The 27,541-nt window shown below is 48.1% G+C and overlaps 1 protein-coding gene across 2 annotated transcripts in view; it reads left to right on the plus strand.

Moving 5' to 3' along the window:
* Positions 1 to 27,541, plus strand: part of KSR2 (kinase suppressor of ras 2) — a 403,757-nt gene that overhangs the window by 302,303 nt on the left and 73,913 nt on the right. The window contains exons 8-10 of one of the 2 annotated variants that reach the window (XM_088019751.1): positions 14,198 to 14,265; positions 17,216 to 17,334; positions 26,259 to 26,427. In XM_088019751.1, the coding sequence (XP_087875877.1) occupies positions 14,198 to 14,265; positions 17,216 to 17,334; positions 26,259 to 26,427 (356 nt within the window). Of the gene's footprint in view, positions 1 to 14,197; positions 14,266 to 17,207; positions 17,335 to 26,258; positions 26,428 to 27,541 lie in introns of both variants that reach the window. The other variant, XM_028116658.2, reaches the window with a different exon arrangement.

Raw genomic sequence — 27,541 nt, forward strand, 5'->3', positions numbered from 1 at the left:
CGCCCCAGGTGACCATGTTCTGTCAAAGAACATCCTTCCTTACTCCACGTTGTGCAGAAATGGCTCCTGGTGTGTAAGAAGCAGAATTCAGGCCATGGTTGGATTGCACTATTGAGCTCACCAATTTGCTCAGCCCTTAGAGAAGCTTCCAGAAGTGGAAGCAGAGTCTATAGTTGCTATGAAGGTCCAGCATGCTTCCAGTTTTTTGACACTTGTGTAACTATAGCAATTTTGTGCTTTTGTAGCCACAACAGAGCTTGGGGAAGATGCACCTATAGAGAAATGAATTTCGGTGGAACTGAAGTGCGTGCATAAAGCGCCATGACAGATGGATGACGCTGCAGAGCAGTGGCACCAAGAACCGGGAAGCAGCTTTTTAGAAAAAAAAAATTGTTCATTTGCTCAGCTATTTATTGAGAACCTACTATGGGCCAGGCGCAGTTCTAGACAGAAGGGAAGTCACAGTGACTAAAACACACAAGACTCCTGCCTTCATGGAACTTACATGCTAGGGGAGGGGAGGGACAGTAAACAAACCAGTGAAATAGATCATCTCTCTGTTCAGAGGATGCTAAGTGCGAAGGAGAACAAAGCAGTGAAGAGAGAAAGGGCCATGACACAGGTCATTTCTTGTTGTTCTAAATCATCCCAGAGGCATAGGTTTGAATCTTCCCTGAAGACGATGACTTTTCTTTTTTTGAAACCTAGAGCATTGCTGGTTCTGTTATTGCCAGAAACTCCCTGGGTGAAAAGGATTGGATTGGACCCATACGACTCCACGTGTGGTCCCTGGACCAGCAGCATCAGCATCACCTGTGAGCTGGCTAGAAATGCAGACTCTCAGACCCTGCCCAGACCTGCTGTATCAGAATCTGCATTTTAAGATTGTCCTGGTGACTTTTGTGCACATAAAGGTTTGAGAAGCACTTCTCTGAGTGATTCCCAAATTCCTTTTAGAGCGGATTTTCTTTGTCTAGATCAGGAGTCTCAAACTCTGAGTATGCATCAGAATCCCCTGGAGAGTTTGTTAAAACACAGATTCCTGGGCATGGCCCAGAGTCTCTGATGCAGCAGGTCTGGGGTGGAGCCCTAGAATTTGGAGTTCCCAGGTGATGCTGATGCTGCTGGTCCTGGGACCACATTTTGAGAAGCACTGCTCTACATAAAAGTAGTAGTTTGACAAAATCAAACTTTGTTTTCCAGCCTGACATTTCAGTATATGAGGTTTGTTTTTGGGTTTTTGTTGTTTTTGTTGGTTTGTTTGTTGTTGGTGGTGGTTTTTTTTATCGTTTTGGTTTGGGGTTTTTTTGTTTTGTTTTGTTTTGGTTTGGTTTGGTTTTTATAGACTGGTCATTTTTGCTATTTTGTAAACTTTTGTGTTACTTCATCTCTTGGCCTCATTCTTTAAACTTGAATCTTGTTCATCATCATCTCTCCAGTACATTCATCCAGTAAATATTTGTGTGATAAGCCAAAAAGATAAGGCATGATTGGAACCCGGGATTGTAGGTCAGACACACACACCTGCATTTGAACCCTGACTCTGCTACTAACAGCTGTGTGACCACTTCTGAGCCCCATTTCTTCTTCTGTTGAAAGAGGAAAATAGTATCTACCTCACTAGATTATTAAAAAAAAAAAACCCACGAACACAAACAAACAAAAAAACCCTAAGTGAGGTAAATAAGGTAAAATGCACAGCCCAGTACCTGGTGCATTATGAGAACATCATACACTAAAGCTAATACTGTTACTAACTTTATGGATTAATTTTGGGGTACCCCCCCCACCCAGGAAGCCAGGATACTTGCAAATGTCTAACCCCCTTTCCTCCTCCTTCGGCTTAATGGCCACTTCCTCCGGAATTATCATCAGCTGTCTTGTTGGCGTTCTGAATAGAGAGATTAGCGAACTAATAGGAAATTATGCTCAGAAAGCAATTTGCAGTTATCTAAATTGAGGACTTTTCATCTAATAGGTTCATGAGCGCGGAATGGAGTTTCGTTCTAAGTGGTCGGATGTCAGCACAATCCATGTATTGTCTGATGACTGTGGATTCAGCTGCAGGAAGATGCTGATGGGTTTCCCAGCTCTCGGTCATGCATTATCTGCATCTTTTCTCCTTTTCGGGGTCTTTCCACAGGTTTCTGCAGAGCTGAGGTCTGGGTCCTAGGAAACCTGTCCACCCCATCTGCATTTCTTGCAGGAAAGTGCACGGTGGTGAATTCGGATGGCTTGTGCTCTAGGAAACAAGTTTGAACCAACGGTTTTTTTTTTTTTTTTTTTGGTTTTTTTTTTTGTTTTTTAACTGCAGGGACTGGGTGTGGAAAGGAGGGGACATCTTCCAAAACTGCCAGTGGAGAAGCATTTGAATTGTCTGTCTCTTGTGTGTGTTTTAGCCCCCCTCCTCCCACTCTGTTTTTAGAGTGTGCTATGGTTCTGGTTAGGGTCAGCATACCTGGAGACACAGTTGCTTAAAATTGAGCCTCTCCCAAGACTTCCAGGCCCAGAAGCTGGGGATAGGGCCTTGAAACCTCCATTTTTAATAAGCCTCCCAGAGGATTCAGATTTGCACTGAAGCATTAAGTGAGGAACATGGATCTAGAAGGGGGAGGTGAACCAGGTAGGTTAATTGTTAACTGCAGGGGAGGTGCCCGGGCTACAGCGGGCTGGCTGGGGGGATACATGATGCACATCAGGGGAGGCCCTCCTGGAAGCCTTTGAAGTCCTGAGGGAGGAGCAGGAATTAGCCAAGTGGAGCAGGGGGAAAGGTGTTCTGGGTGAGGACACGGCGCGGGCAAAGCTTGGATCAGGACTTAGAAGGACTTGAGCATATTGCGCAGTTGCTTGTACCGGGCAGGGCGTGGGGTCCCGAGAATGCCGAGTCTGCCCTGCAGCTGCAGGACCAGGCCCTGCCACTCTGACTCATGGGCACTGCTCCCTGTGGTTCCGGGCCTGGGAAGTAGGGACCACTCACTCCCCCTCCAGCCCCATTCCCTGGACACTGGAGGTGTCATCTTGCTGGAGGGTGTCGGTTTCCAAGGGCAAGGCCTTGGGGAGGACAATGCTGGTGTCAGGGTGGCCTTTCCTTCTGGCAGTCAAGTGGGAGGCAGAAGCCAGGGGTTCTGACGTTCTCTGAGTCACCTGCTCTTACAGCCTGAGACAGGAGGTGCTTGGTGTCAGAATGCCTTGCAGGTGCTAAGACTCACTTTTCTCGAAGACCTGGGAGGAGTACTCACTCCTCTACTTTGAAGACAGGATGATGAAGCTAGTGACCACAAAGCACCACTTTCCCCCATCCGTATATGTCTGGATGTCCTGCTCACATTCCCAGTGACCTCATTTACCAGCGGCTATGGGCGCCGCCGCCGCTGCTAACAGCACTCCCTGGAGGTTTGCTCTTGGGGGATTGCAGCCGCCTCACCCCGAGGTGCCTGGGAGGAAGCCTCCCCCTCCCCCACTGGCTCAGAGCCAGGCACTCCCTAGGGCAGGTGTTACAGAAGCCAGCTTGCTTGCCTCAGGGCACACACCCTCTGTGGTCCAGTTCACAGTCTAGAGCCCCAGAGGGATCAGGCTGAGACTAGAGTCACTTGAAACCACATCTTTGCTTAGCTTCTCCCCCATTTCCTATCCAGCTCCCCCTACACTGGAATCAGTCTCTCTTGGAGAACTCCCTCCATATATCGCTCACGAGAACATCCATCTCAGGATCTGCATCTAGGGAACCCAACTTGGTTGTTTTACCATAAAATGACAGCAGGGTGCATACCCGGGAGCCAGAGAGAGCTGAGTTCGGGTCCTGGCTCGGCCACTTCCCAGCTGTGTGATTCTGGGGAAGTTTCTAAACCTCTCTGAGATAAAATGAGGCTGAACCATTTGTGTGATGTGATAAGACATGTGAGTGCACGGATCACATTATGGCTTGGAGATTCCCTCAAATCAGAATCTTTCAATAAATCGTTCAGCATTTATTTAGTTGTAGAAACTGATTTTCTATTAATGCAAAGTAGGAAGAGAAACCTACTTGCTAAATCACCTCTCTGGGTTGACGCGTGGTCAAAGTTCCAGAAAATTTAGCACGTTCTCTCTTTTTCTGTAGCGTTTCTTCCCCATTTGTCTTTTGGGATTTTCTGAACCCTCCCGCTTCTTGGGGGACATGTTCAAGCATTTATATCAAGATTTCTCAACCTCGGCACTGTTGAAATTTGGGTCCCAATAATTCTTTGTCTGGGCGGCTGTCCTGGGCATTGCAGGATGCTGAGCAGCATGGCTGGCCTCCCCCCACCAGATGCCAGAGCACCCCCAACACACACACGCACACACACCCCATCCCCAGTTGTGACAACCAAAAATGTCCCCAGACATTGCCAGATCTTCCCAGGGGGAGCAAAGTTGCCCTTGGTGGAGAGCAGCTGGTTTATATAACGAATCAGTCACTGCCCACCCGTGGGACTGAGGTAGACATTATCCAGTTCTAGAGGGTCAGCGTTAGAATGCCATTACTGAAATATTCAACAGAGTGATCAGACATGTCAGTTTGCCTGGGACTTTCTGGGGGTTAGCACTGGAAGTCCCATGTCCCAGGTGACCCAGGTCGGTCGGGGCAGATCTCTGCAAGTAGAAACACTTCGTATGTTCCAATCTAGGTCACTGTCTGCTTCGGTAGGGGTGAGACCCATAAGTATTTCCTTGGAAAGGTAAAGAGAGCTTGGAAAACTGAGTTAAGCAGCACAGGATTTCCACTTTATTCCAGTGTTTGCAAGCCCTTTCTGTACACCCTTCCTCCTGCCTTCAGTAGCCTGGCTGGACCCGCTTGCACTTACTTCTTTTTCTGTAAGCTGTTACTTTGTTAACTTTCATTTAAATGAGTCATGCACTCCTCTGTCCAGCTTTGCTCTGTTACTGGATCTTTTTCACTTGGATTTTCTGCACTTCTTGGTTCCTTTCTTGCCCTGGATGTTCTCCTAACCTGTGTGTCTGCTTCAAAACACAATGTTTTATCTGAAAATGTCCTGGCTTTGTACAGTGACTCCAGCCACAAGTGATGAGCTAGCATGGTTGGTTTGAGCGGCTGGCTGCGCTAATTTTCCCCACCCTGGAAAAACTGGGGAGATGATCAGCGCTGATGTCACAGCTGCTGCAAAGTTCCTGGACGCTTCAGGAATTTGTACAACACACAGGATATTGGCAGGGTATAATTATGAGCATGCATTTCAGAGATCACCAGCTTAAAGCCTGAACTTACTTTTCCATTAATAGAAACATTTCTGTTTTTGCAACAATCATAATGGGAATTTGTGGTCCCTTATATGAGTTTTTACCTATTCTATGCAAACCTTTGGGTCCACTTACCGTTGTTAGGGGAAGGAGGTTTATCATTCTACTGGATGCCAAGGTGGGCATTGAATGTGATGATGATGGTGCCGATGATATCATGTATTAAGGGCTTACTAAGTGCTGGACATTTTGCTAAACACTTTTCGTGCATGATCTCATGTAACTCTTGCAACAACCATGGAAGGTAGGGTCTGTTCATCCCCATTTTATAGCTGAGGAAATGGAAATTCTCCCAGTTAGTAGATCTGCTCATCAAACCACCAGTATCTCTGATTCAAGATCCCAGACTCTTAATCACTTTGCAAAGGGCTAGTCACGTAGTAGGCCAGACACAAAGGGTAGCCCCCACTCAGCTTCTCCTCGAATTAAAGAGGCAGAATGGAAGATGAAAATCTGTTCTCAACCTGACCCTGGACCAGAGCTGATCATCTTTTCCTCCTCCTTCCCCCAGCCTGCTATTCTTGAACTGAAAGATGGCCAACTGGTCTTTGTGTTTTGATGAGCACCTCCAAGTCCTGGGAGCCAAGAAGGCTCTGTGGAACTCTCTCCTCTCTTGGGGAAAGTTGCAGGATGCAAAGGGGGACATCTCCAACAGCTAAAAAATGCACAGCTTTCCTGCACTATATTCTCTTACAAAGAGAAGTGCTGGGTTTTCCTAAACATTGTTCATTATTTTGCTGGAGCTTGCAGTATGATTTATATGTTAACACTCCCTACCAACCTTGTTCGTTTCTGTTGTTGGGTTTTTTTTTTTTTTTCTTTTTCTTTCCTAACCCAGTCGTAGGCCAAAGAGCTCAGCTTCACTGAGTTGTCAGCAGGGAGGGGAAGAAGTGTCTTGATATCCTCTACTGAGAGCATATGGGGGCATTTCTAGAAGCATCGGCTCAAATGAGAGACCACAGGGGAACCAAGATGAGACAAAACTGCTCAGTTGGGGTATTCAATGAAACAAGCCCCGTGGTAAAGGGGGCAATGATTTGGTTTAGTGATTTTGCGAGAAGCCTTGAGGAGCACTTAATGCTGTGACCTGGGAAAAAGAAAACAGAGGCAGGAAGTCAGAGAGATAATGAGTGAGGGATGCCCTTAAATTGTAGCTATCTGCTGCCAGAGGGGAGGCTTTCCAAAACGCTGATCTAGCCTTCACCTCCCTGTTTAAAATCCTTCCTTGGTTCTCTCTTGCTCTCAGGGCAAATCCAGGCTCACGATGATACACAGCACCAACCCTTGCTCACCTGTCCTTCCAGCCCTCTCAGGATCTCCCTCCTCACACCCAGAGCTCCAGCTTCATTGAGCTGTCTACCCCTGTGGCAGGCCTCCTGCCCACCAATCAACACATCTTTGAACTGCCTTTTATTGCTCCTGCCTGGATCTCTTTTGTGCACTTCGGCTAGCTCGTATTTATCCTTCAGGCTCAGCTCAGTCGCCACTTCCTACAGGAAGCCCTCCTGGACTTCCCTCAGGTCCAAAGTGCCACACCCTGTCCTCTACGGTCACTCCATATAACATAACTATGTTGTATTGGGCTACATACCTGTCTGTCTCTCTGACCAGACTTTAAACTGGTTGAGGATAGGGCTGTGTCTATGTTGTTCACTCTTTGTACCTCCAGAGTTAGCACATATATACTTGGCACATAGAAAGTGCTCAGTAAACATTTGCTGGGGGCATAGATCTCCAAAGGAACTTCAGGAGGGAAAGTGGTTCTTGCCAACCCAAGGCCCCAGTAACCCAGTTCCAGTCCACCCGGGGATCTTTTTAGGCGGCAGCTCTGAGACACTGGGATGAGTGGAGAGATGTTCATGCTTAAAATGGTAAGAGATGGGTTCACATACCTGGATGGCGAGCTCCGTGCTAAATATTTGCAAGAGAGATGATTGAAGAAAGAATTCTTGCCCTGTCTTATGACACACAACCAGGACCTCACACAGCAGGGGGAAGGCAATCACGTTTTGGGTGTGTGAATGAATGAATGATTCCCACTCTGCCCTTTACTGTCTGTATGACTGGGCCGCTTACTGAGCCTCAGTCTCACTGGCTTTGAAATGGGCGTGATGGTATCCACCTTTCATGGCACCGTTGTTCAGAGCAAACAGGTTATGCAACAGCACCTGGCCCAAAGTTGGTGTTTCTTTAACGTTCCCTCCATCAGATGTTGGGGGCTGGGTTTTTAAAACACACCATTGGCCCTCAGGAAGGAAAGGCTGTGCCCTGCCCCCAAACAAGCTGGTGTGGACGAGAGAAAGGCGGGCTTGGGGAGTTGGGCTGCTTGGAGCCAACTTCTCGTAAATTGATTACGGTAGCTCAATGAACCGTTTCAAATGGATGGGGGTGGGGGGGACTGTGTTCACCAGCAGGAGTCTTGCCCGCCTCTTCGGGGAAGACTAGCATTCTGATCCCAGGGCTCTGGGCTCACATCTGCCCCGCAGAGCTGCTGGGGCACATGACAAGTCCATTAAGGAAACAACAAAGCTGCTCCTAAAGGGGTCATATTTGTCCCCTACAGTTCCCCGGGTGAGGTCCATGCAAGTCTGGTGTGCTTCTGGCCCAAACCCTGTCCTGCCCTCACGTCGGGGGAGGGAGAAAGGGAGGGCAGCGAGAAGGAGATGCAGACGGGGACACACCTGCATTTCATAAACGGCGGGGGATGCCATTTGTAACAATGCAGGAATCATTTCAAGAAGCCTTTTGATAGAGACTATTCACTTCCATACACCCGTGGTGTGTGATGGCTTTCCCAACTGCCCTTCCTTCCTTTGTCTGTCCTTTTCTGTCCCTCACTGTCTGTAGTGTTTATTCAGCGTTTTTCCAAACCAGCCAGCAGACCAGGCACTGAAAGGGGCACAAGGAACGGGAGCTACAAAGATGAGAAAGACCCAGATCTTGCCCTCAAGATAAATTCACATATTTAATTTTCAGATGGAGAGGATGTCTCATTTAGCTAGCAGCTCCTCTGGGGAACGAGATATTCCACGTAAGCAACTTTTCTCAAGAGCTGAAGCTTATCCTATTAGCTCTGAAAGTTAAAAAAAAAAAAAAAAAAAAAGTTTGACCCCTTTCGATGAAAAGTTTTTCAGTAAGTCCTTTCCAAGTTTCCAGGCTGTAGGAGGTTCGCGTGGCATCTTCTGTGTCCACTCTAGTGTGTTTTAGCCCTGCCTAGAGAAACGTTGACCTATTTGTTGCCTCAGTGGACCCCACTCAGGCTTTTTCTCGTTAGAACCTCATCACAGTTTTGCCAATGAGGAACCTGGCGCTCAGCAAGGCAGAAGCGATTCAGGCTCAGGCTGGCTTTACTCAGAAGCCCAGGCTTCTCACCACTCTGGAACCACATCTGACCTTTTCCTGGTGCCTGGCTTTGTTTAGAGCTACCATGCTAATGCACAGAGCTCCTCCCGGCCACCTTTGATGGGGAGCTTCGTCCTGGGCAGTCAGCTGCATCCACCCCACCCCTCCCTTCCCTCCGGGTGGAACAGAGCATCTGGAGAACCAAATGCATTAAGGGCTGTGTGCTGAGGACACACAGGGGACAAGGAGCAGAGGGCTTGGTGTTGGTGTGAGAGCTTTGGGACAGGCCACGTTGGGTTTCGAAACTCCTTTAACAATCATGGTGTCCTGGCTAGGCTCCCCTCTTTATAAAGACTTCAAAATAAGGATTCAAGGGCAAGTGGCTTTATTTGCGAGGTGATCCAGGCCACACCAGCAGGGGAGGAGGGGAGCGGCACAGGAAAGGGAAGGCAGCCAGTACTGGGTGCCTCATGGGGCAGGTAAGGGTTCTGGGCAGCTGAGGTCCAGTCCCACATCTGTGCACCTCTGAGTTGTCCCACCCAAGGGAGAGGAGACTGGAATAGTCCCCAGCCGGCTCCCACCCATGGGTGTTTCAAAGCTCCAGGCATGGCAGCCAGCCCACAATTCAGCAAGAGGAAGGGTCTTAGGGGCTTGAGGGGAAAGCTACTGCACAAACTCTCAACAGTAACAACCTACCCTGATAGAAATGAAAGTAGGTGCTATTTCAAGTGATTGTCCTAGGCACCCTGTTCACCTCACGTGATTAGTTTTCTCGGCAACAATGCAACGACAGACACTCTGTTTCTCTGTAAAATAGAGGTACTGTCATGGTCCCCATTTTATAGATGAAGAAACTGTAGCTCAGAGCAGGTCAGCGACTTCCCCAGGTTGTCACGGCCAGGAAGAGGTGGTATCAGGCTTTGAACCCAGATTCCTTCTCCATACTCTCCTGACCCCATTTCTCTGTTTTTGGTGGGGGAGAATGCTGGAACTCTGGAAGATCTAGGCTTCTAGACAACTCTCATTTGGGAAGTAGAATATGTTCTCCTCCTAGAGTGGTTCTGGAGCGCCAGCATGCGCTTGCCAAAAACCCACATTCCCAGCACAGACCAAATCGGAACCTCGGGGTGGAGGAGGGCAGCCTGGGGATGGGGGGGTCAGATTCGGAAGCAGGTGGTCGATTTTACGGGGTATGGTCCTAGCTTGCCCTTCTACGGGCAGTGAAAGGAAATGTCTACTTTGAGTGGAATCCTGTGTGTTTCCTGCTGGAAAAACGATTCTTTGTAAGTGGGGCATGGTGTGTCTGCATCGTGCGAAAGCCTCATCTCGGCCCCTCTTCCCCACCCCTCCAGGGTCTGTGTGATTTCAGCGCTAGGCTAATCCTGCCAACTCAATTAGCAGATCCTGGACATGCGGGTGCTAGTTCTTGACATACGAGCCTCCATGCAAAGGGTTAAGTGTCTTAGCATGAAAGATAGTTCTCTGGGCTTTTCTGCATGAGCAGTGGCTGTGGCCCCATCCCCAGGGCTGCCCTTTGAAATGCTTCCTGGAAGGGCAAGCGTTCCATCTCCCACCCTTTGGCCAGAGATGAAGGAAGGCTTTTCCACAACTGCAGAAGACAGGCAACAAGGGATCCTGGAGAGGAAAACACCAGGGGGAGGCAGGAGGTGACCGAGGTCCCGGGAGGCTCTGCCTGCCCCATCCTGGTTCGGGCGGGGTCCAGAGGTTTCGAGAAACTACTTGCCCCCGATTCAGAGTGCTGCCCACGAGAGCGAACAGGCTTCTTCACATCTGCACGTCCCCCCTTCCAGCTGGGCTTGTTAGAAAAGACTCGTAGGCGGGAGAGGCAGAAAGGAAAAATTTCTTTCTGGAAGCTTCCAGGGAGGAACCAAGCTGTTTCAAACAGCGATGAGTGCAGACACTTCTTGGTCCCATTCTCGTTTGGCATCAGCAGATTCCCCAGCTCAGGGCTTCCCAAGCATCAGTCTGACTTGTCATAGCTGTCCCGAGCCTCCTGGAGCCTCCAGAATCAAATAGGGACTCCTTGCCCCGTTGCCAGGGGCCCTGTCCGCGCCTTCCTCATGTCTTTATCGCTTTGTTCTCTTTACTTCAGCCTCGTCAGCCTTTAACCTCTGACGCCTGACCCCACCAAGCTTGTTCCTGCCCCCACACTTCTGCTCTGGCTCGAAGCTCTTCCCCTCCCACTCCCGTACTCTCCATCCCGTTTCCCCGTGTGATTTTTTTTCTCTGTCTCGCCCCACCTGCAATGATCTGTCCTTTGTGTACGTGTGTTTTATCCCTGCCCATAAACATAGTGGCTTCACCTGCCCTGTCCCAGAGCCCAGTTAAGTGTTTTGCAGAATGATTGAGAGACTAGTTGTATATTCAGTAGAACTTCCCATTGGGGTTTGGATGCAATATCCATGACCTCCATGGGGGCTGGGACCTTCCCTGTAGGTCAGAGAGTCTGTGGGCTTTAGAAAAGAAAAAGACAGGGGCGCCTGGGTGGCTCAGTCGGTTAAGCATCTGCCTTCGGCTTAGATCATGATCCCAGGGTCCCGGGATCGAGCCCCTGCATCGGGCTCCCTGCTCAGTGGGGAGTCTGCTTCTCCCCCTCTCTCTCCCCCTCCCCCTGTTTGTGCTCTCCTCTGTCTCTCTCTCTCAAATAAATAAATAAAATCTTTAAAAAAAGGGAAAAGACAAATTTGCGGTAAGGTGGGATTTTTATTATCCTTCTGAAGTCCGGCAGCCGTAGGGGGAAGAGCAAGGTGACATCTTAGGCTTATCTCAAAGGAGGACCTTTTGATTTTGCTGGTTACAGATTCCAGGAAGCTTCCCGTTCATTCACCGCCACCCCCACGATGTAAAGGAAGAAGAGTGGAGGTTTTGGAGGCATCTGCATGCTGGTTAGAGCTGGGCTTGGGGCCTCTGTCTCTTACTGGTTATTTGACCTTCGGCAAGTTATCCAAATTTGCCGAGTCTCAGTTTTTCACTCCGTAAAATGGGGATAACAATAGTTGTTACTGTTTAGGATTGTTGCAAGGATTATATAAATTGTGTAAAGCCCCAGGGGGTGTTGCCTGGTACTTCACAAGCACTGCATAAGTGAAAGCTCTTGTTCTTCTCTGAGTCACAGTGTCTTTGTGACATTCGTGACCAATAGTACCTCTTACTATTTTTCAACCAGTAAGACTTAGACTCTCGATGCCTAGAACTGCCACTTCTTTCTGACAATTCCAAATTATGTAAGCCAGCTTGTCCCCATCTAATTCAGTCACTCGCTCACCACCCTGTCACGATTTTGTCATATTTGTGTAGCAGCCTTACTTTTATTTATTTACTCCTTATGGCTTTAAAGATGAAAGTGTATCCTGTCACCATGAGTGGAAAATCAGCCTCACTTCCATTAATATGAGGCAACTGGAAAAAAAAGAGAGAGAGAGAGATGTTCAGATGGAAAAATACATTTATTAAATTGCCTGTCGATAGTGTCGCCTTTCCAAATCTGGGACTGTGGTTAGCATGTGGTAGAGAAATGTAAAGACATGTTAGCTCCAGAAACCTTGTCCCGGATGCAAAGTGAAGGCGAATTGGAGACAGCCTAATAATGTTCTTGCGGCGTGATTCAGCACTGTTTCTTGCATCCCTCCTTGCTTCCCCTCTGCACTCCAAGGGGCCCCAGGTCTAACTTTTCCATCTCAGAGAGGAATCCAGTGCCCTACCAGGGCCACAAGACTGAAGACAAGAAAAATTGGGGAAACGTGCATAGACATTCCAAAACAATCAACGAGACCAGTGGTTCTCACACCTGAGCACTTATCAGACTCAGGTAGAGGGCTTGTTAAAACAGGTTACTGCATTTCAGCTCTGAGTCTCAGCTTCGTCAGATCTGGGGTGGGGGCCCAGAAGATACATTCCTGAAAAGTCCCGAGCCCACTGGTGCTGATGCTGTTGGTCCTGGGACTCCACTTTGAGAACCACTGAGTGAGACTAATGGGGGTGTCAAAGTTGAGTCTATGACTGGACATTCAAATCATTGTTAGAGAGAACTATCAAATCCCTGCAGGGTAAGAGGACTGAGGGCAAATCTAAAGCTCCCACCTCTCTGTATAGAGTTTTTTAATATGAAACCTCTAAGCAGGCTATGGGTGCCTTCTGGCAAGAATGTCAGCTGTCGGAAGTTAGGCTGGCTTGCACAAAAATGATAAGGGAATCCAAAGGGATGCACACAGGGCACACAGGAAGCATCTGCCACAGTGTGTATTCTTCTGACTGACAAACTCTAAAAGAAAAAGACAAAGCCAGGTCACAATTAGGTGGGCTTTTTTTTTTTTTTTTTTTTTTTTTTTTATCCTTTGGAAGCCTGGCAACTCTTTGGGGAAGAGCAAGGTGACATTGTCTCAAAGGAGGACGTTTTGACTCTAAACTCTTCATACCGGGCGCCTGGGTGGCTCAGTTGATTAAGCGACTGCCTTCGGCTCAGATCATGATCCTGGAGTCCCTGGATCGAGTCCCGCATCGGGCTCCGTGCTCGACAGGGGGTCTGCTTCTCCCTCTGACCCTCCCCCCCCATATGCTTTCTCTCTCTCTCTCATTCTCTCCCTCTCTCAAATAAATAAATAAAATCTTTAAAAAAAAATAAACTCTTCATACCTCTAAAAATGAATACCTGTCGCTAATCTCATCCTAAATGGAAGCCTTGGTTAGCTGTCTTCTGTTGCTTAAGCCTTTAAGAAAAATGAGAGGCCGCCTTTGGCACCACTGATCCAAGTTTTCTGCCAGGAAAGCTGTTAATTTGTTTTTCTATCTGTAAAATGGGAATGATACTAATATCCAGTGTGTAAGGCTGTTATAAATATCCAATAACATAACATTTGTATTATGTTTAGTGCAATGGCTGGCAGATGAGTCTACAAGTAAACAGTGGATGCTTATTAGGATTGGGTGATGATGATGATGATAAAGTTAAAAAATACAGACTGTGGCTCAGACAGTTAAGTGTCCAACTCTGGATTTTGGCTCAGGTCATGATCTCAGGGTCGTGAGATCAAGCCCTGTGTTGGGCTCAGAGCTGGGCTTGGAGCCTGCTTAGGATTCTCTCTCTCTCTCTCCCTCCCCTCTCTCTCTGCCCCTCCCCCATCCCCTCACTCTCACACACTCTCATTCTCTCTAAAACAAGAAAGGAAAAATACAGACTAAAGGGCAAAATTATCTTTCAAAGCATAAAGTCTAAGTGGACCCAGTTGGTGAAGGAGTTGCTACCCAACCTGGACCACCCAGGTCTGACCTTGGAGGGTGAAATGACAACAGACTTTCTCCAGAGTTAATTTCCTAGGTGCCAAGGAAATACTTTAGCTGCCCCATCTCATCTCATATTTTGGTATCCACAGCTTCCAGAGCTTTCTAAACCACCAGGGCATCCCATCAATCCAGCCAGCCAGCCACCCACCCACCCACCCATCCATCCATCCATCCCTCCACTCATCCATCCACTCATCCATCCGCCCATTCCTCCCCATCCATCCATCCATCCCTCCACCCACCCATCTTTCCATCCTTCTCTCTCTTTCTCTCTCAGATTAAAGTGCCACAACAAATGCACCAAAGAAGCCCCTCCCTGTCATCTCCTGATCATCCACCGAGGAGGTAAGTATTTAACACTTGCTGCCCTAGGGGTAGGCGGGGGTGGGGGCCCCTGCAGACCCTCGGAGATAGCTGTCCCATCCAGGCCATTTCTGGGTACCTCTTAATCCCCTGATACTTGCCTATTTTTTTCCCCTCTGACACTCTTCTTCCTGACATCTGTCTCCTTCATCCATCTCTGGTGCCTGTTCTCCCCCTTCCTTGCCCCTTTGCTGGTCTTTCTGATACTTTAGCCCCCAGATTTGTCTTCCCCTTCCTAAGTCTTTTTCTCTCATTCTTGTCTGCTTTCCTAATTTCCACTCTCCTCTCTTTCCCCGAATCTCATTGCTTTTCCTTCACACTTAGAAAGAGTGCTGGCTGAGTGTTCCCCATGATGTGCTCTTTAGACTCAACCATTTGGCCCGGCAGGGGTGGGTGTGGGGAGGGGTCGTGCTTGGGTTTCTGGGTTTGGGCCATCTGTGTTCTGTCCCCTGGGGCCCTGGGAGTGTCTGGGCCAAACTATCCAAGCCAGCTACTCTTGGGAGAGCCACTGCCAGCCTTTTACCTTGGGGAGAAAAAAAAAAACGACCAATTGAGTGCAAAGGAAAGACTGGAAAGAAAGGCTTTGCCTTGCCTGCCAAGGACTCAATAGGAAGAATCTCCTCGGAAAACCTTGCAGTCCAGCTTTCAAAATAGTTCCCCTGACTCTTGTCTCATGGCGTAGTTATCGCTGACTTCTATTATCTGTTTTGCAATTCATTCACCGGCTGACCCTCCTGGCCTGTGTCCTTCAATACAGCAGCGGCTAGCCACATCTGACTATTTAAATTTAGATTAATTTAAATGAAATAAAAGTAAAAATTCAATTACTCTGCCACACCAGCCACATTTCACGGGCTCAGTAGCCACTGGTGGCTACCATACTGGATACTGTAGAAAACCAACACTTTCCTCATGGCCAAAAGTTCTCTTGGGTATCACTGGTCCCTACCTTTGCCATTCAAAGTGCAGTCTGTGGATTGGCAACAATGGAATCCCCTGGAAGCGGTAGAGTTCGACATGCACAGTTTCTGGCCCCACCCTAGACCCACTGAAGCAGAATCTACATCTTTCACTGCATCTGTGGGCCGTTCCTCTGCCCCTTCAAGTTAAGAAGCAAGTTTCTAGAGTAGAAGTTGCCATCTCAGGTGCCACTAGGGCCAAGCAAGGATCCGAAATGAGAGAAGGCGGTCATATGAAGCCATGCAAAGTGGAGAGGAAGCCCAGGCACTGTCTAGAGAGGACAGCCGCTCCACCAGTGATGGAGGCAATGTGGACCTGCTCTGCATTTTTCTTGTGGTTCAAAGAAAAGTTGTATTAAGATGCTAACAACTTATTAAGTTTTAAAATTCTTGCTGGCCAATTCCCCGTCACCCTCCATCTATAGGTTGGATGGAGCCTTGGAGCCAGCGTCGCGGTATACAACCTGCTGATCTGGGATAGAGAGCCTCCTGGTCCCTGCTGTGCCCCTCCCAGCTCCCCTGGTCTTAGTCAGTGTAGGCTCTGGGGAATCTGCCCTGTTTTAGAATGAACCCAAGGGAAATGTAAAGAAGGAAGCGAAGTGCTGCCAAAAGTCCTAGAATGTGTTCCAAAGCCCCTGGGGCTGTTGGTTTTTGATGATCTTTGCACTGCTTACCTCCACGAGGAGAGGAAATTGCAAGTAAAGGAAAAGTCTTCAGCCCTTTAGCCCCTTCCCACCCACATCCTTAATTAAGAACCGTCTGTTCCTTGCACAACTGTATACACTCTCAAGGAGGCTGTTTTTAAACCTGAATTCTCACAGCCCTGGAGCCCTTGTCTTGGGTCAGTGTCACTGGAGAAATTCCTCTCCATAGTGGACTCTGCTGGAGCCCAACTCCCCTGTGGAGACCAGAACCAGCCTGCTGTATGGCGACCCGCTTTCAGAGGCTGACATCTGGAGAAGGGCTCCCTCCCCCCACCCACCTTCATAGCCATGCCCCCTTCACTCAAAGCTCAAAGGCAGCAGGTGCCTATACATGCAAAAGCAATGGATCTTTCCAGAAGTCCTCCAGCTTCTTGCTTCCCCCTCGCCACCTCCCCACCCTTGTTGATAGGAAGTTTAAAATATAGTTGGTTTCCATGGAGATGGCAGCTCAGGCTAAGCAGAGAAATTAAATCCCTGGGTCAGTGCAAAGCTTTAACTTTTCCACCAATGGCCCACACCCTGTGCAATAAAAACAGCTAACAAGTAACTCTGCCAAGCATCAGATTTGAATTTGAGCTTCTCAATTTGCCCCTCCCCATGGTCCCTATAAGAAGTAGTAATGACAGAGGGGTAACCGGAAGAGGAGCTTGGATAGTGTGATTTGGATCAGGAAGCATTTATTTAGCATTAGCTATGAGCCCAGCTTTTTGTATGGCTTCAGGGATGATATTGAGGAGAGGTCTGGACATACTAAGCCTTCCTTTCCGGAGTCCCGGTGGCCTTGTTTAGGACACACGTGTTTTGACATGCAACAGGCTGCTCAGGCCTGAGAAATCCCACAAGTAGCAAAGGAGGATCCCAACACAGAAGTTAGATGGGGGCAGGGAGAGGTGACCAATCTGAGCTTGTCCGTTGATTGCAGACCATAAGGAATCAGGAACCTCTTGTATTTCAAAGGAGGGTCGAGTCTGAAATGAACCCCAGTGTGAAACAATTATGGTGTCGAAAACAACCTGATAGCTTCAGTTTTATTATTAAAATTTCTAATTGACAAGTTATTTATTGACAATGTAAAAATTTCAGAAACCAGAGAACACCTGATCTTACTACCATGACAGACGACTATCATTTTTGGAGAATTCCCTCTTGCTCCTGGGGGGCGGGCCTTTGGGGTGGGGTCTGAGCTCTGCTCTCCTGGCCTAACCATACGTATAAAACCAAAGTGGTACTTAAACTCCCAAATTGCTGTTTTTACCCCTACGGATCCAGCAAGGTTAGTCCGAACAGAGTCCGTCCCGTGTGACATCAACAACCCTCTACGAAAGCCACCCCGGTATTCGGACCTGCACATCAGCCAGACGCTCCCTAAAACCAACAAAATCAGCAAGGTGAGGCTGGGGTCCTGCTGGGTCGGGGCATGCTGGGGCCCACCGCTGCCAGGGAGGGGTGGGGGCGGGGCTTGCACGGATGGCTCTGAGAACCATCACTTCCCAGCCCACCTGGGCTCTCCTCCTTCCATGTGGTTTGTGTCAAGTAAAGCTTGGGGGGCATCCAGCATCAGTGGAGAGTCAGTGTGCCAGAAAATCTGATTAAGGAGAGAGCACACAGAAGTGAGAATGAATGAGTCTGTCAAGGAGGGGGCAGTAGGGAGCACAGGAGAGCCTGAGCAGGGTCCTGAGTGGTCCAGACCTCTCCTCTTTGCTCTGTGAGATGTTCCACCATCTGCCAGGATTAACTTCGCAGATGGTTCTGGGCTGACACAGCTGTTGAATCAGACCACCAAGAGATTGGGGGGGTATCTATTTCTGAGCTCCCACTGGAGACTCGGTGGGTAGACACATGGGGGTCTGAAGCTCTGAGCCTCAGCCACTTTGGTTGGCTTCTGGCTGCTCCTCACATGGTGGTCACCAGTGAGCCTCTCTGTGCATCTTTCTCTCCACTGTGGTGTGGAAATTTCCAGTGTGATTTCCACATCCTGGGTTTGGCCTGTTGGTCGGACTGCATCAGAACTATCCCAGGGAGACTTGCAGCCTTACGGCAGGAGGCAAAGGCTGCGTCCTGCACATGCCAGCAGGTGATTTCTCAAGCTCCCCAAGTGCTTTTGTGCATTATGTGGAAGGTGCATAAAGTGTAGATCAACAAGCCCGTGGGAAGTCACCACCTGTTCAGGACCCAGAGGAGCATCAAGATGGCTGAGTGACCTCTCACTGACAAGACTCAGTCTCACTTCTCTGCATCAGCTGGAGAGAGCATTGGCCCTCCCCAGCCCGCCCTCCACACAGCAGCCAGAGTAATTCCTAATGAGCATAATTTGAATCCTGTCCCCTTCTATTTAAAAACCATCCAGTGGCTTTCTCCTGCACTTAGAAAACAAATCAAGCTCCTTACTGCCGCCTGCAAGGCCATGTGTAATTTGGCCCCTTGCTCCATCTCTGACCTCCCTTTGCATGCCTCCCCACCAAAGCCCATATGTTCTTTCTCGAGTGCGCTATCACCCACCGTTTTTACTACTCGCTCTCAGCCATTCACCATCTGGCTCCTTGTGGCATCATCTAAGCGGTTGAGAGCTTGGCCTCTGAAGTCAGGCAAACCTTGCTGTCGACCTTGGCTTCCCCCACTTACTAGCTGTGAGACTCTGGACAAACCACTGATCTTTCTCAGCCTCAGTTTTCCTGTATGTGAAATAGGTGTGTTCCAGTTATCTACCACTGTACAACAAAGCACCTCAAACTCATTGGTGTACCGTAGCCTTTTAATGATGCTCGTGGAGTCTGTGGGTCAGGAATTAGGACAGGGTACAGTAGGGATGGTTGGTCTCTGCTCCATGATGTTCAGGGACTCACCTGGGAAAACCCACACAGCTGGGGGCTGGAATCTTCTAGAACAGAGATTGGCAAACTGTGGCTTACAGGCCAAACCAGCCCAGCACCTGCACCCATTTTTGTGAATAGAGTTATATTGGAATGAGCCATACCCATATTGTCTATGGCTGCTTTCACACTACAATTGGGAATTGAGTGCTTCTAACAGAGATCACGTGTCTCACAACACCTAAAATATTTACCATTTGGCCACTTCAAGGAAAAGTTTGCCAACCCCTGACCTAGAGCCTTCTTCACTCACCTGTCTGGTGTCTGGACTGGGGAGCATCACAGGCAGGGTTCAGCGGAGACTCAGTGAGAGCATCTACATGTGGACTTGCCTTATGGTTTGAGCTTCCTCATGGCGGCTTCAGGGTAGCGAGTCTCCTACCTGGCAGGTGAGGGCTCAAAGAGCAAGTGTTTTGGCCAACCAGGGATTTTATAAGCTAGCATTATAAAAGGCAGCGCACTGTCTTGATTTGTCACTAGCCAAGGGTTGGTATATATATATACACCATACTGATGGAGGCTGTCACGCTCCTGCTCAGATTCAAGGGGAGAGGCATAGATCCCACCTGTCGACAGGAGGAATCCAAGGAATTTGAGGCCATGTTTTAAAGTGTCCATGGTGGGGGCACCTGGGTGGCTCAGTCGGTTAAGCATCTGCCTTCAGCTCAGGTCATGATCTCAGGGTCCTGGGTCTGGCTTCCTGCTCAGTGGGGAGTCTGCTTCTCTCTCTCCCTCTCTCTCTGCCCTTCCCCCTGCTCATACTCACTTGCTCTCTCTCAAATAAATAAATCTTTAAAAAATAAAAAATAAGGTGTCCGTGGTGGCTAGTAAGAGCACCAACCTCAGAGTTGTTTTGGGGATGAAATGAGAAATCAACATAAAAGCGTTCAGTATGGTTCCTGGCACCCGGTAAGTGCCCAGGAAATTCTAGATACCGTTATCAGATTCAATCTTGGGCTTCCAATCCAAATGCCAGGAGGGGTCCACTTCTTCTTTGTTATTTGCAAACAATACATGTAGGTCTCTAGAAGAAGGGATCCCCACCTCTGGGGGTGCTTTGAGGGCTCAAACGGTACAGCTCCTGAGAAGTAACTGTGCATGTCTATAACCCATCCTTTTTTTTTTTTTTGTAACATCTTAGGGGGCGGGTTGCTCAGAGCCATCTCAAGACCTTCCCCTCTGGCTTTGCAGGCACCATGAGCCTCTCTATCAGATGGGACAGAAACACAGGTCAGATAGATCAGTGACTGTGACATCGCTCTGCTTGTCTGCCAGCAGGAGAATTTGATAAGAGAAATAAATTAACCTCTATTTAGAAAGCAGCTTTGACTCGAAGGTGGACAGGATCTATCACAGGGCTGGGTTATTTTTTCCTCTCTTTCTCTTCACTGGCTTCACACAGATTCTTTTTGTCAGACAATGATGTGGTTAGTGCAATAGATTTCTGAGCCAATTTGGTCTGAAGACTTCCTTTTCATTGCTCTGTCTCCTCTCCTGTCTGGCTCAGTCAATCCAGGTTCACAAAAAGCCTAGCTTTTTCTCCCAACAGAATAGTTAGTGTGCATTTTGGAGTCAGAAGGCCTGGGCTTGGAACTTTGTTCCTTCATTGACTGGTCATAGCAAGCTCTCTCTGCCTTAGTTTCCCCCTCCCCACCCCATCCCTATAAAAGAGGCAGGATGATTGCAGATGTTATTGGGATCATGGAAAGGGTTAGATGCAATGATACGCGTAAAGGATTTAGTCCGACACTGGCTACTCAGGGCCTGGAATGGCTTGATGACCAAGAGGACAGAATGAGGAGGAGGAGGAGGAGCAGAAGGAGGAGAAGGAAGAAGAAAGAGGCAGAGGGAGGAAGAGAAGAAGAGGAGGAGGAGATGGCGGAGGAGCCAGAAGAGGAGGAGGAGAAATAGCAGCCTCTGCCAGCTCCTTGGGAGACCAGTCTACAACACTTAACACTTCCACATCAAGGCATCAAAACCCCATCTGCAGTGGTGTCCAAGGTTGCAGATCGGCCTGCTTCCATGCTGTGCTATTTGAAGCAGTTGCATGCTGACTTGCCCTTTTCAGCTGGTCTTGCACTTGGACCTGCAGCAAGACAATGAATCGTTGTCCTGTTCTTCCATCATGACCTTGACTCAGCTACTCTTTGTGGGTCTGCTCCAGGCTGTTACTGTTGACTCGTTTCCTTGTCCTCTACCTTCCTCTCTCCATGACCTTGCTTCTGCCGCCATATAGTTCCTCCTTCTCACAACCTTGGCTTATTTTCTGGCCTGTTGTGGCTCTTCTGTTCTCTTTGAGCCTCGTCTCCTCTCTGCCTGTGCTCCTAATGCTGTTTGCTATTCTTCCTGTTGGCCAGCTCAACTTTTCATTCCATGTCATAGTCACGGGCCACTGCCATCTTGTTGTGACCTGCGGTCCTGCGTTGGGGTGGGCTCTGGAGGTCACAAGACAAGCCTGGCTGTTTAGGACTGTCTATTCAGCACCATCTGTTGGGTTGGAGGGTAGGGACAATTTCCTTAGGAAAAGTCCATGAGAGAGGCAGTTACCATCACCACCATGTCTAGACCAGTGCACAACTGGGTGGAATGGGAACCTGGGAGATGAGCGTGCTTCTGTTTGATTCCCAGAGTCAGATGTGAATTTCTTGTGACTTGGCACAATCTTGTGTTTCTGCTTCTGGGCTGGAGGTTAAGACTTGGGCCATCAACACTCTGTATGACTCCAGCAAGTCACTCCCTGCTCTCCGAGTCTCAGTGTCCCCATTTACAGAATAAGAAGGGGTTGGACTGAGAGGTCTCTGAAGGATGTTTCTGCATCTTAACTGTGCTCAGAAAGAGGAATTATGCCACTAGCCCTTCGCGGAATGATTTGGTAGAGTTTGGAATGCAACCTCTAGTTGCTGGTCCCATCGGGCCATAGATCTGGGTCTGACCTGAAGAAGGAATTTCCCCTCCTATTGTAGCAATTCGGCCTAGGAATGTGGGCACCATATGCTATGCTCTCATGGGATGATTCTGTGTATTCACAACAGCCCTGAACTACAAAGATGAGAAAGACCCAATTCCTACTCTCAAGGAGGTAGAGATAATTCCTTTCTCTATAAACACAATTCTTCCTCCCCTCCCTCCCTTTATCTCTCCTTCCAGTTCTCCTTCTTTTCCATTAATTCACTCATTCGTGTAACACTTATTGCTACCTCTTACATTCTTATTCCTGTGCTAAGTTCTGCAGATTCCAAGATGAATAAGACGGAGTCTAGTAGGAGATAAATCTTTTTCCTCCCTCCCTCTCTCCTCTTCATCCCTCCAACCCTCCCTCCCTTCATTTCTTTCTTGTTTTCCTTCATCTTGGTTTCATCATTTCCTTCATTGTTGGTCCTTCCATCCAGTGGAATGGATATTTCTAAGTGCTGAATATAGGGAGCTCCCAGCCTAGAGGATGAGACAAACAAGTAGGCTGAAAAGTGACCAGGTTGAAGCAACAGCTGAAGCCAAGGGAGTAATGCAGAGCTAGCACTAGGAGTGAAGGATGTGCTTTACCTGGTGGAGCAGGGGTCAGGGGAACTTCTCAGAGGATGGGAGAGGTGAGCTGTGTCTTCTTGGCAGATATTCCAAGTAGAAATAATAGCATGTCCCAAGCTTTGAAGATGTGAAGTGGCCTGGTTTGTGTTGGGGACTGTGAGCCCCCTCATCCAGCAATAATGCAGCACCCCTTCCTGATGAGGTAGGGTCATTGGAGGCCTGGTGGAGAGTCAGCACTTTTCCCATGACCCATCATTAATGAAGCTATTCCCCTGTCCTTGGTGTCAGTGGATTACATGGGGAGTAGTAATAAGGCACTCTTACTTCTCCCAAAAAGAGTGTATCAGCGGAGGTCTATGAAGGAGCTGAAATTCCCACCCCCACCCAGCAACAGTTAGGAACCCCCCTGCCCTCAGGTGCCAACAGAGGCAGAGAGCCTAGGCATCTGCCCCTACTCAGCAATAACAAGACAGCACACACCTTCTTCCCTGCTCGGGTGGTGTCACAGGAAGCCAGCTAAAGCCAAAGGTTTCAGTAAGACCCAGAGTCTCATAACCTAATACCCAGATGTCCAGGCTTCAATGAAAAATTACTTGTCACACCAAGAACCAGAAAGATCTCAAACTGAATGAAATAAGACAATCAATAGATGAGACGAGTGAGATTTTGGAATTATCTATGACAAAGATTGTTAGAGCAGTTATTATAAAAATATTTCAGTAAGTGATTATGAACAATCTTGAAACAAATGAAAAAATAGGAAATTGCTGCAAAGAAGTAGAAAGTCTCAGCAAATAAGTAGAAGATATAAAGGAGAACCATATGAAAAATTTAGAACATATAACCAAGAAATACAGTAATTAACATTAAAAACTGGGTGGAGAGACTCAGTGACAGAATGGAGGGGCAGAGGGAAAGAATATGTGAGCTTGAAGATAGAGCAGTAGAAATTAGACAGCGGATTAAAAAACATGAGTAGAGCCTCAGGGACCCTTGGGACAATAATAAAAGGTATAGCATTGGTGTCGCCAGAGTCCTAGAAGGAGAGGAGAAAGAGGTCAGGGCTGAAAAAGTTCTCCAAGAAATAATGGGCAAAAACTTCTCAAAATGGGCAAAAGACATAAACCCTTGTTCCTATTTTTCTGATTTGGAAGCTAATATACATACTATATTCATGGATTGGAAGACGCAACATAGTTAAGATGTCAGTTCTCCTCAAAATTGATTCCCAATTCCCATCAAAATCCCAGCAAGATTTTTTTATAAATAAAGACAAGATTATTCTAAAAGTTATATGAAAAATCAAAGGAACTTGAATAGCTAAAAACAATTTTGGAAAAGAATGAAGTGGGAGGAATCAGTTTGCCTGATTTCAAAGCTTATAATATAGTTAACAGTAATCAAGATCAAAGAGGATATACAGATGGCAAGTAAACACATGAAAAGATGTTCAATATCATTAGCCATTAGGAAAATGCAAATTAAAACCACAGTGAAATATCATGACACTCCTATCAGAATGGCTAAAATAAAACATTGTGATAACACCAAACACTGGCTAGGATGCAGAGAAAATCAATCACTCATACATTACTGGTATAAAATGATGTCGCCACTCCAAAGAACAATATTTGCATTTTCTTTAAAAATTAAACATGCAATTACCATGCTGTCCAGAAGTTGCACTTCTGGGTATTTATCCCAGAGAAATAAACACTTTTGTTTGTACAAAACTTGCACATGAATGTTAAGAGCAGCTTTATCCACAGTAGCCGTGGAGGGGAAACAACCTAGCTGTCCTTCAATGAGTGAATGATCAAACACACTGTGATACATCCATTTCATAGAATACTGCTCAGTGATCAAGAGGAACAAACTATTGATACACAGAAAGCTTGGATGAATCTCCAGAGACTTCTTCTGGGTGAAAAAAAGAAGCCAATCCAGAAAGATTACATACTGTATGATTCCATTTATATAGCATTCTTGAAATGACAAAATTAGAGAAATGGAGAATAGATTAGTGGTGTCTAGGGTTCAGGATGCGAGGGAGAGAGGCAAGTGGGTATAGCTATAAAAGGGCAATGTGAGGGATCCCCGTGGTGGTGGAAATGTTCTGTATCGTGGCTGTATCCACTCAATGTCTGCGTTGTGATATTGTGCTCTAATCTTGCAAGATGTAATCATCAGAGAAAACTGGGTAAGGATGCGTGAGATCTCTGTTCCTTCTTAAAACTGCATGTGAATCTGCAGGGATCTCAGATAAAAAGTTTAATTGCAAATTGTGTCGCCAACCTAATTGCTACCATTTACTGACAACCAAGTGCCTTGGCCCAATGCCAGGGGTGTAGGTACCTACGTAACCTCATCTGAACTTCACAGCAGACCCAGCAGGTGGGTGTTCTTAGCCCATGTGAGGGATGAGGAGACTGAAGCTCACAGAAGTGAAGTCGCTTTCTTGGAGGCAGTGGGAGCGAGTGCATTCTGGGAGGGTGATGCGCACAGCATGGGCACCCACTGGGCAGCCAGATGGAGAATGTCCATTTCCCATTCCCCCTGGCCCCCCTATGCTGGTTGGTGTTTGTTACGCTGACTCTGGAGTTTGGCAGGTTAACATACCTGTTGTCAAATAACCGGCTCACACAAAACCATCCTCAGGCACCCACAGCCAGTCAGCGTGATGGACCTCTAAGTAATGCAGGGACCAAGTGACAGTGTCCTGTGAGTGGACAGATTCAGATGCTCCTGAGAACACTTAGCTCTGCTGGCTTTGAGAGGCAGGAATCCCTTCTATAGGACATTGAGGTTGGCTGGTATTATTCTCATTTTACAGTGGGCAAAACTGAGGACCAGAGGGGTTAAGAGCATTTGGTCCCGGACGTAGGGGAAAGGGGTGACTGTGGGATCTGAGTCTGGGTTTGCCTGACCCGGGCTTCTGCTGGGATCAGTTCTCCTGGGGCTGCCATAACTACACAAACTGAAGAGTTAGAACAACAGATATTTTTCCTCTCCCAGTTCTGGAGGCCAGGCATCTGAAATCAAGGTGTTAGTGGGGTTGGTTCCTTTTGGGGGCTCTGAGAGGGAATCCATTCCATGCCTCTCTCCTAACCTCTGGTGGCTCTTGCTCTCCTAGTTGATGCTTGGCTTTGAGACGTGGCAGTCCGATCTCTACCTCTGTCTTCACGTGGCCTTTCCCTCTGTGCATGTCTCTCATTTTCCATTTCTTATAGGGACACTTGATACTGGATTTAGGGCGCACCTTAATCCAGAATGATCTCCTCTTGAGATCTTCAGTTATATCCGCAAAGACCTTTTTCCAAAGAAGTTCACATTCTGAGTTTCCCAAGGGGCAGGTCTACTGGGGGACACTCTTCAAGCCACGACACTGCTCCTGATTCTGATGGTGCACATGTGGATTCTGGCCTCATGTTTGCTTAGAGCAGGTTCAGGGTCCAGGAGAGGCAGTGGCGCCTCCAAATGAGATGTGAGGGAAGCAGCTGTAGGCTTGCTCTCGCACTCTCTCTGGAGCTGTCAGGCTGTTGATTCTTTAATAAACACTCAGGAGGAGAGGTGTTAGGATGGGAAGATGCTCTGGGCACCTTGGCATGGGACTTTCCAAAATCAAAAAGCACAGGGAGCGTGGCTGTCACCTATGTGGCTTTCATTATGTGGTAACCTTTTGCTCTGGAGTCCAGACAGCGGGCGGGAAATTGATGCCAGAAACTGTTCCTTCCACAGCTGGATGCAAACCAGCTGGTGCGCGGGGATGATGAAGCAGGTGGGACGTGGGAAGGGTCTGGTGGCTGAGGGCAGGGGTGCTAAGAATGCTGGCGTGGGGTTCCTTCCTGCTTGCTCACTCTCACTGCTGTATCTCTGCTTCTCTGCCTCCCCCTGGCCCCTCCCCCGTTTTCTTTCTGCAGGACCACATCCCTGTCCCTTACCAGCCAGACTCTAGCAGCAATCCCTCATCCACAACGTCCTCCACGCCTTCCTCGCCAGCACCCCCCCTCCCTCCCAGCGCCACGCCGCCTTCTCCCCTGCACCCTTCCCCTCAGTGCACGAGGCAGCAGAAGAACTTCAACCTGCCAGGTACCTCTGCACTTGGGGTGTCGCTGTGGGGGGGGGGTAGTGCTTGAACCAGAGCCATGTCCGGGTCAGTCCGTGCTTAAAGGCAATGGGTTGAAGGCATGTGGTTGAGTCTTCCTATAGGCAGGGCAATCACCACATTATTACCTTATTTGATCTTTAGGGTAGCCATGAAGTCTTCTCGGCTCCATTTTACAGATGAGGACACTGAGGCTCAGAGAGGTAAAGGGCTTTTTGGTCAACAGCAACCCAGTGTCTGCAACTAAGTGTCAGTCATGGGGGGGGGGGAGGACATCTACTCGAGCTGGCAGTTGTCTTATAAGCTAAATAGCTTGGAATTGGCATCAGGACCCTGGGACCACAGCTGAGCAGGGCTGCATTCAGATGGAGTCTTACTCCAGATGGCAGGATAGGGCTCAGAATGAAGAGCTGGAATCCTGGATTCAGTATCCAGTTCTGCCCTGTTCCTGCCATGTGACCTGTGACCTCACTTTTCCCACCCCTGAAAGGATACAGATGGATAAGAGGATCCAAGAAGGTTCTCCCAGCTCAAGAATTCCAGGGTACCTGGCTGCTGACCTGAGACCATGCACCGGGCTATGAGATGCTGGAGAAGCCACTCATGAGATGTTTGGTTTCTTGGCCTCCTTTGTCATTAGACTTAAGAAAGAGATCCCTCTCTGCTCAGGAGGGCCAGATCTAAGAGTGTTCCCACCTCTTCTGAGGTCCAGCCCAGCTCGCTTCCTCTTCTAGGGCCTTAAGGACTTCCTTGCTTGGCCATATTTGCAGGAAGGAGGCTGGAGGGATGAGGTCTGGCTTGGCCAATGGGAACCAGAATCTAAATGTGTGTTATTCAGTATGGTGCCCACTAGCCACATGTGGCTATTTAAATTTAAATGAATTAAAATTAAATATAATTAACATTTTAATTCCTTGGCCACATTAGCCACATTTTGAATACTCAGTAGCCACTGGGGGCTGGTGGCTGCCATATTGGCCAGTGCAGAGTATAGAACATATTTATCATCACAGAAAGTTCCACTGGACAGTGCTGATCTAGGGGCTGATCTCCACCTGAGCCAGCGAGCTTCATGCAGGGGAAGAAATCCAGGTCATC

This window comes from Eumetopias jubatus, unplaced genomic scaffold, assembly GCF_037043125.1.
Source record: "Eumetopias jubatus isolate StellerSeaLion01/CBP00866 unplaced genomic scaffold, mEumJub1_p1.0 scaffold_16, whole genome shotgun sequence".
Lineage (NCBI taxonomy): Eukaryota > Metazoa > Chordata > Mammalia > Carnivora > Otariidae > Eumetopias > Eumetopias jubatus.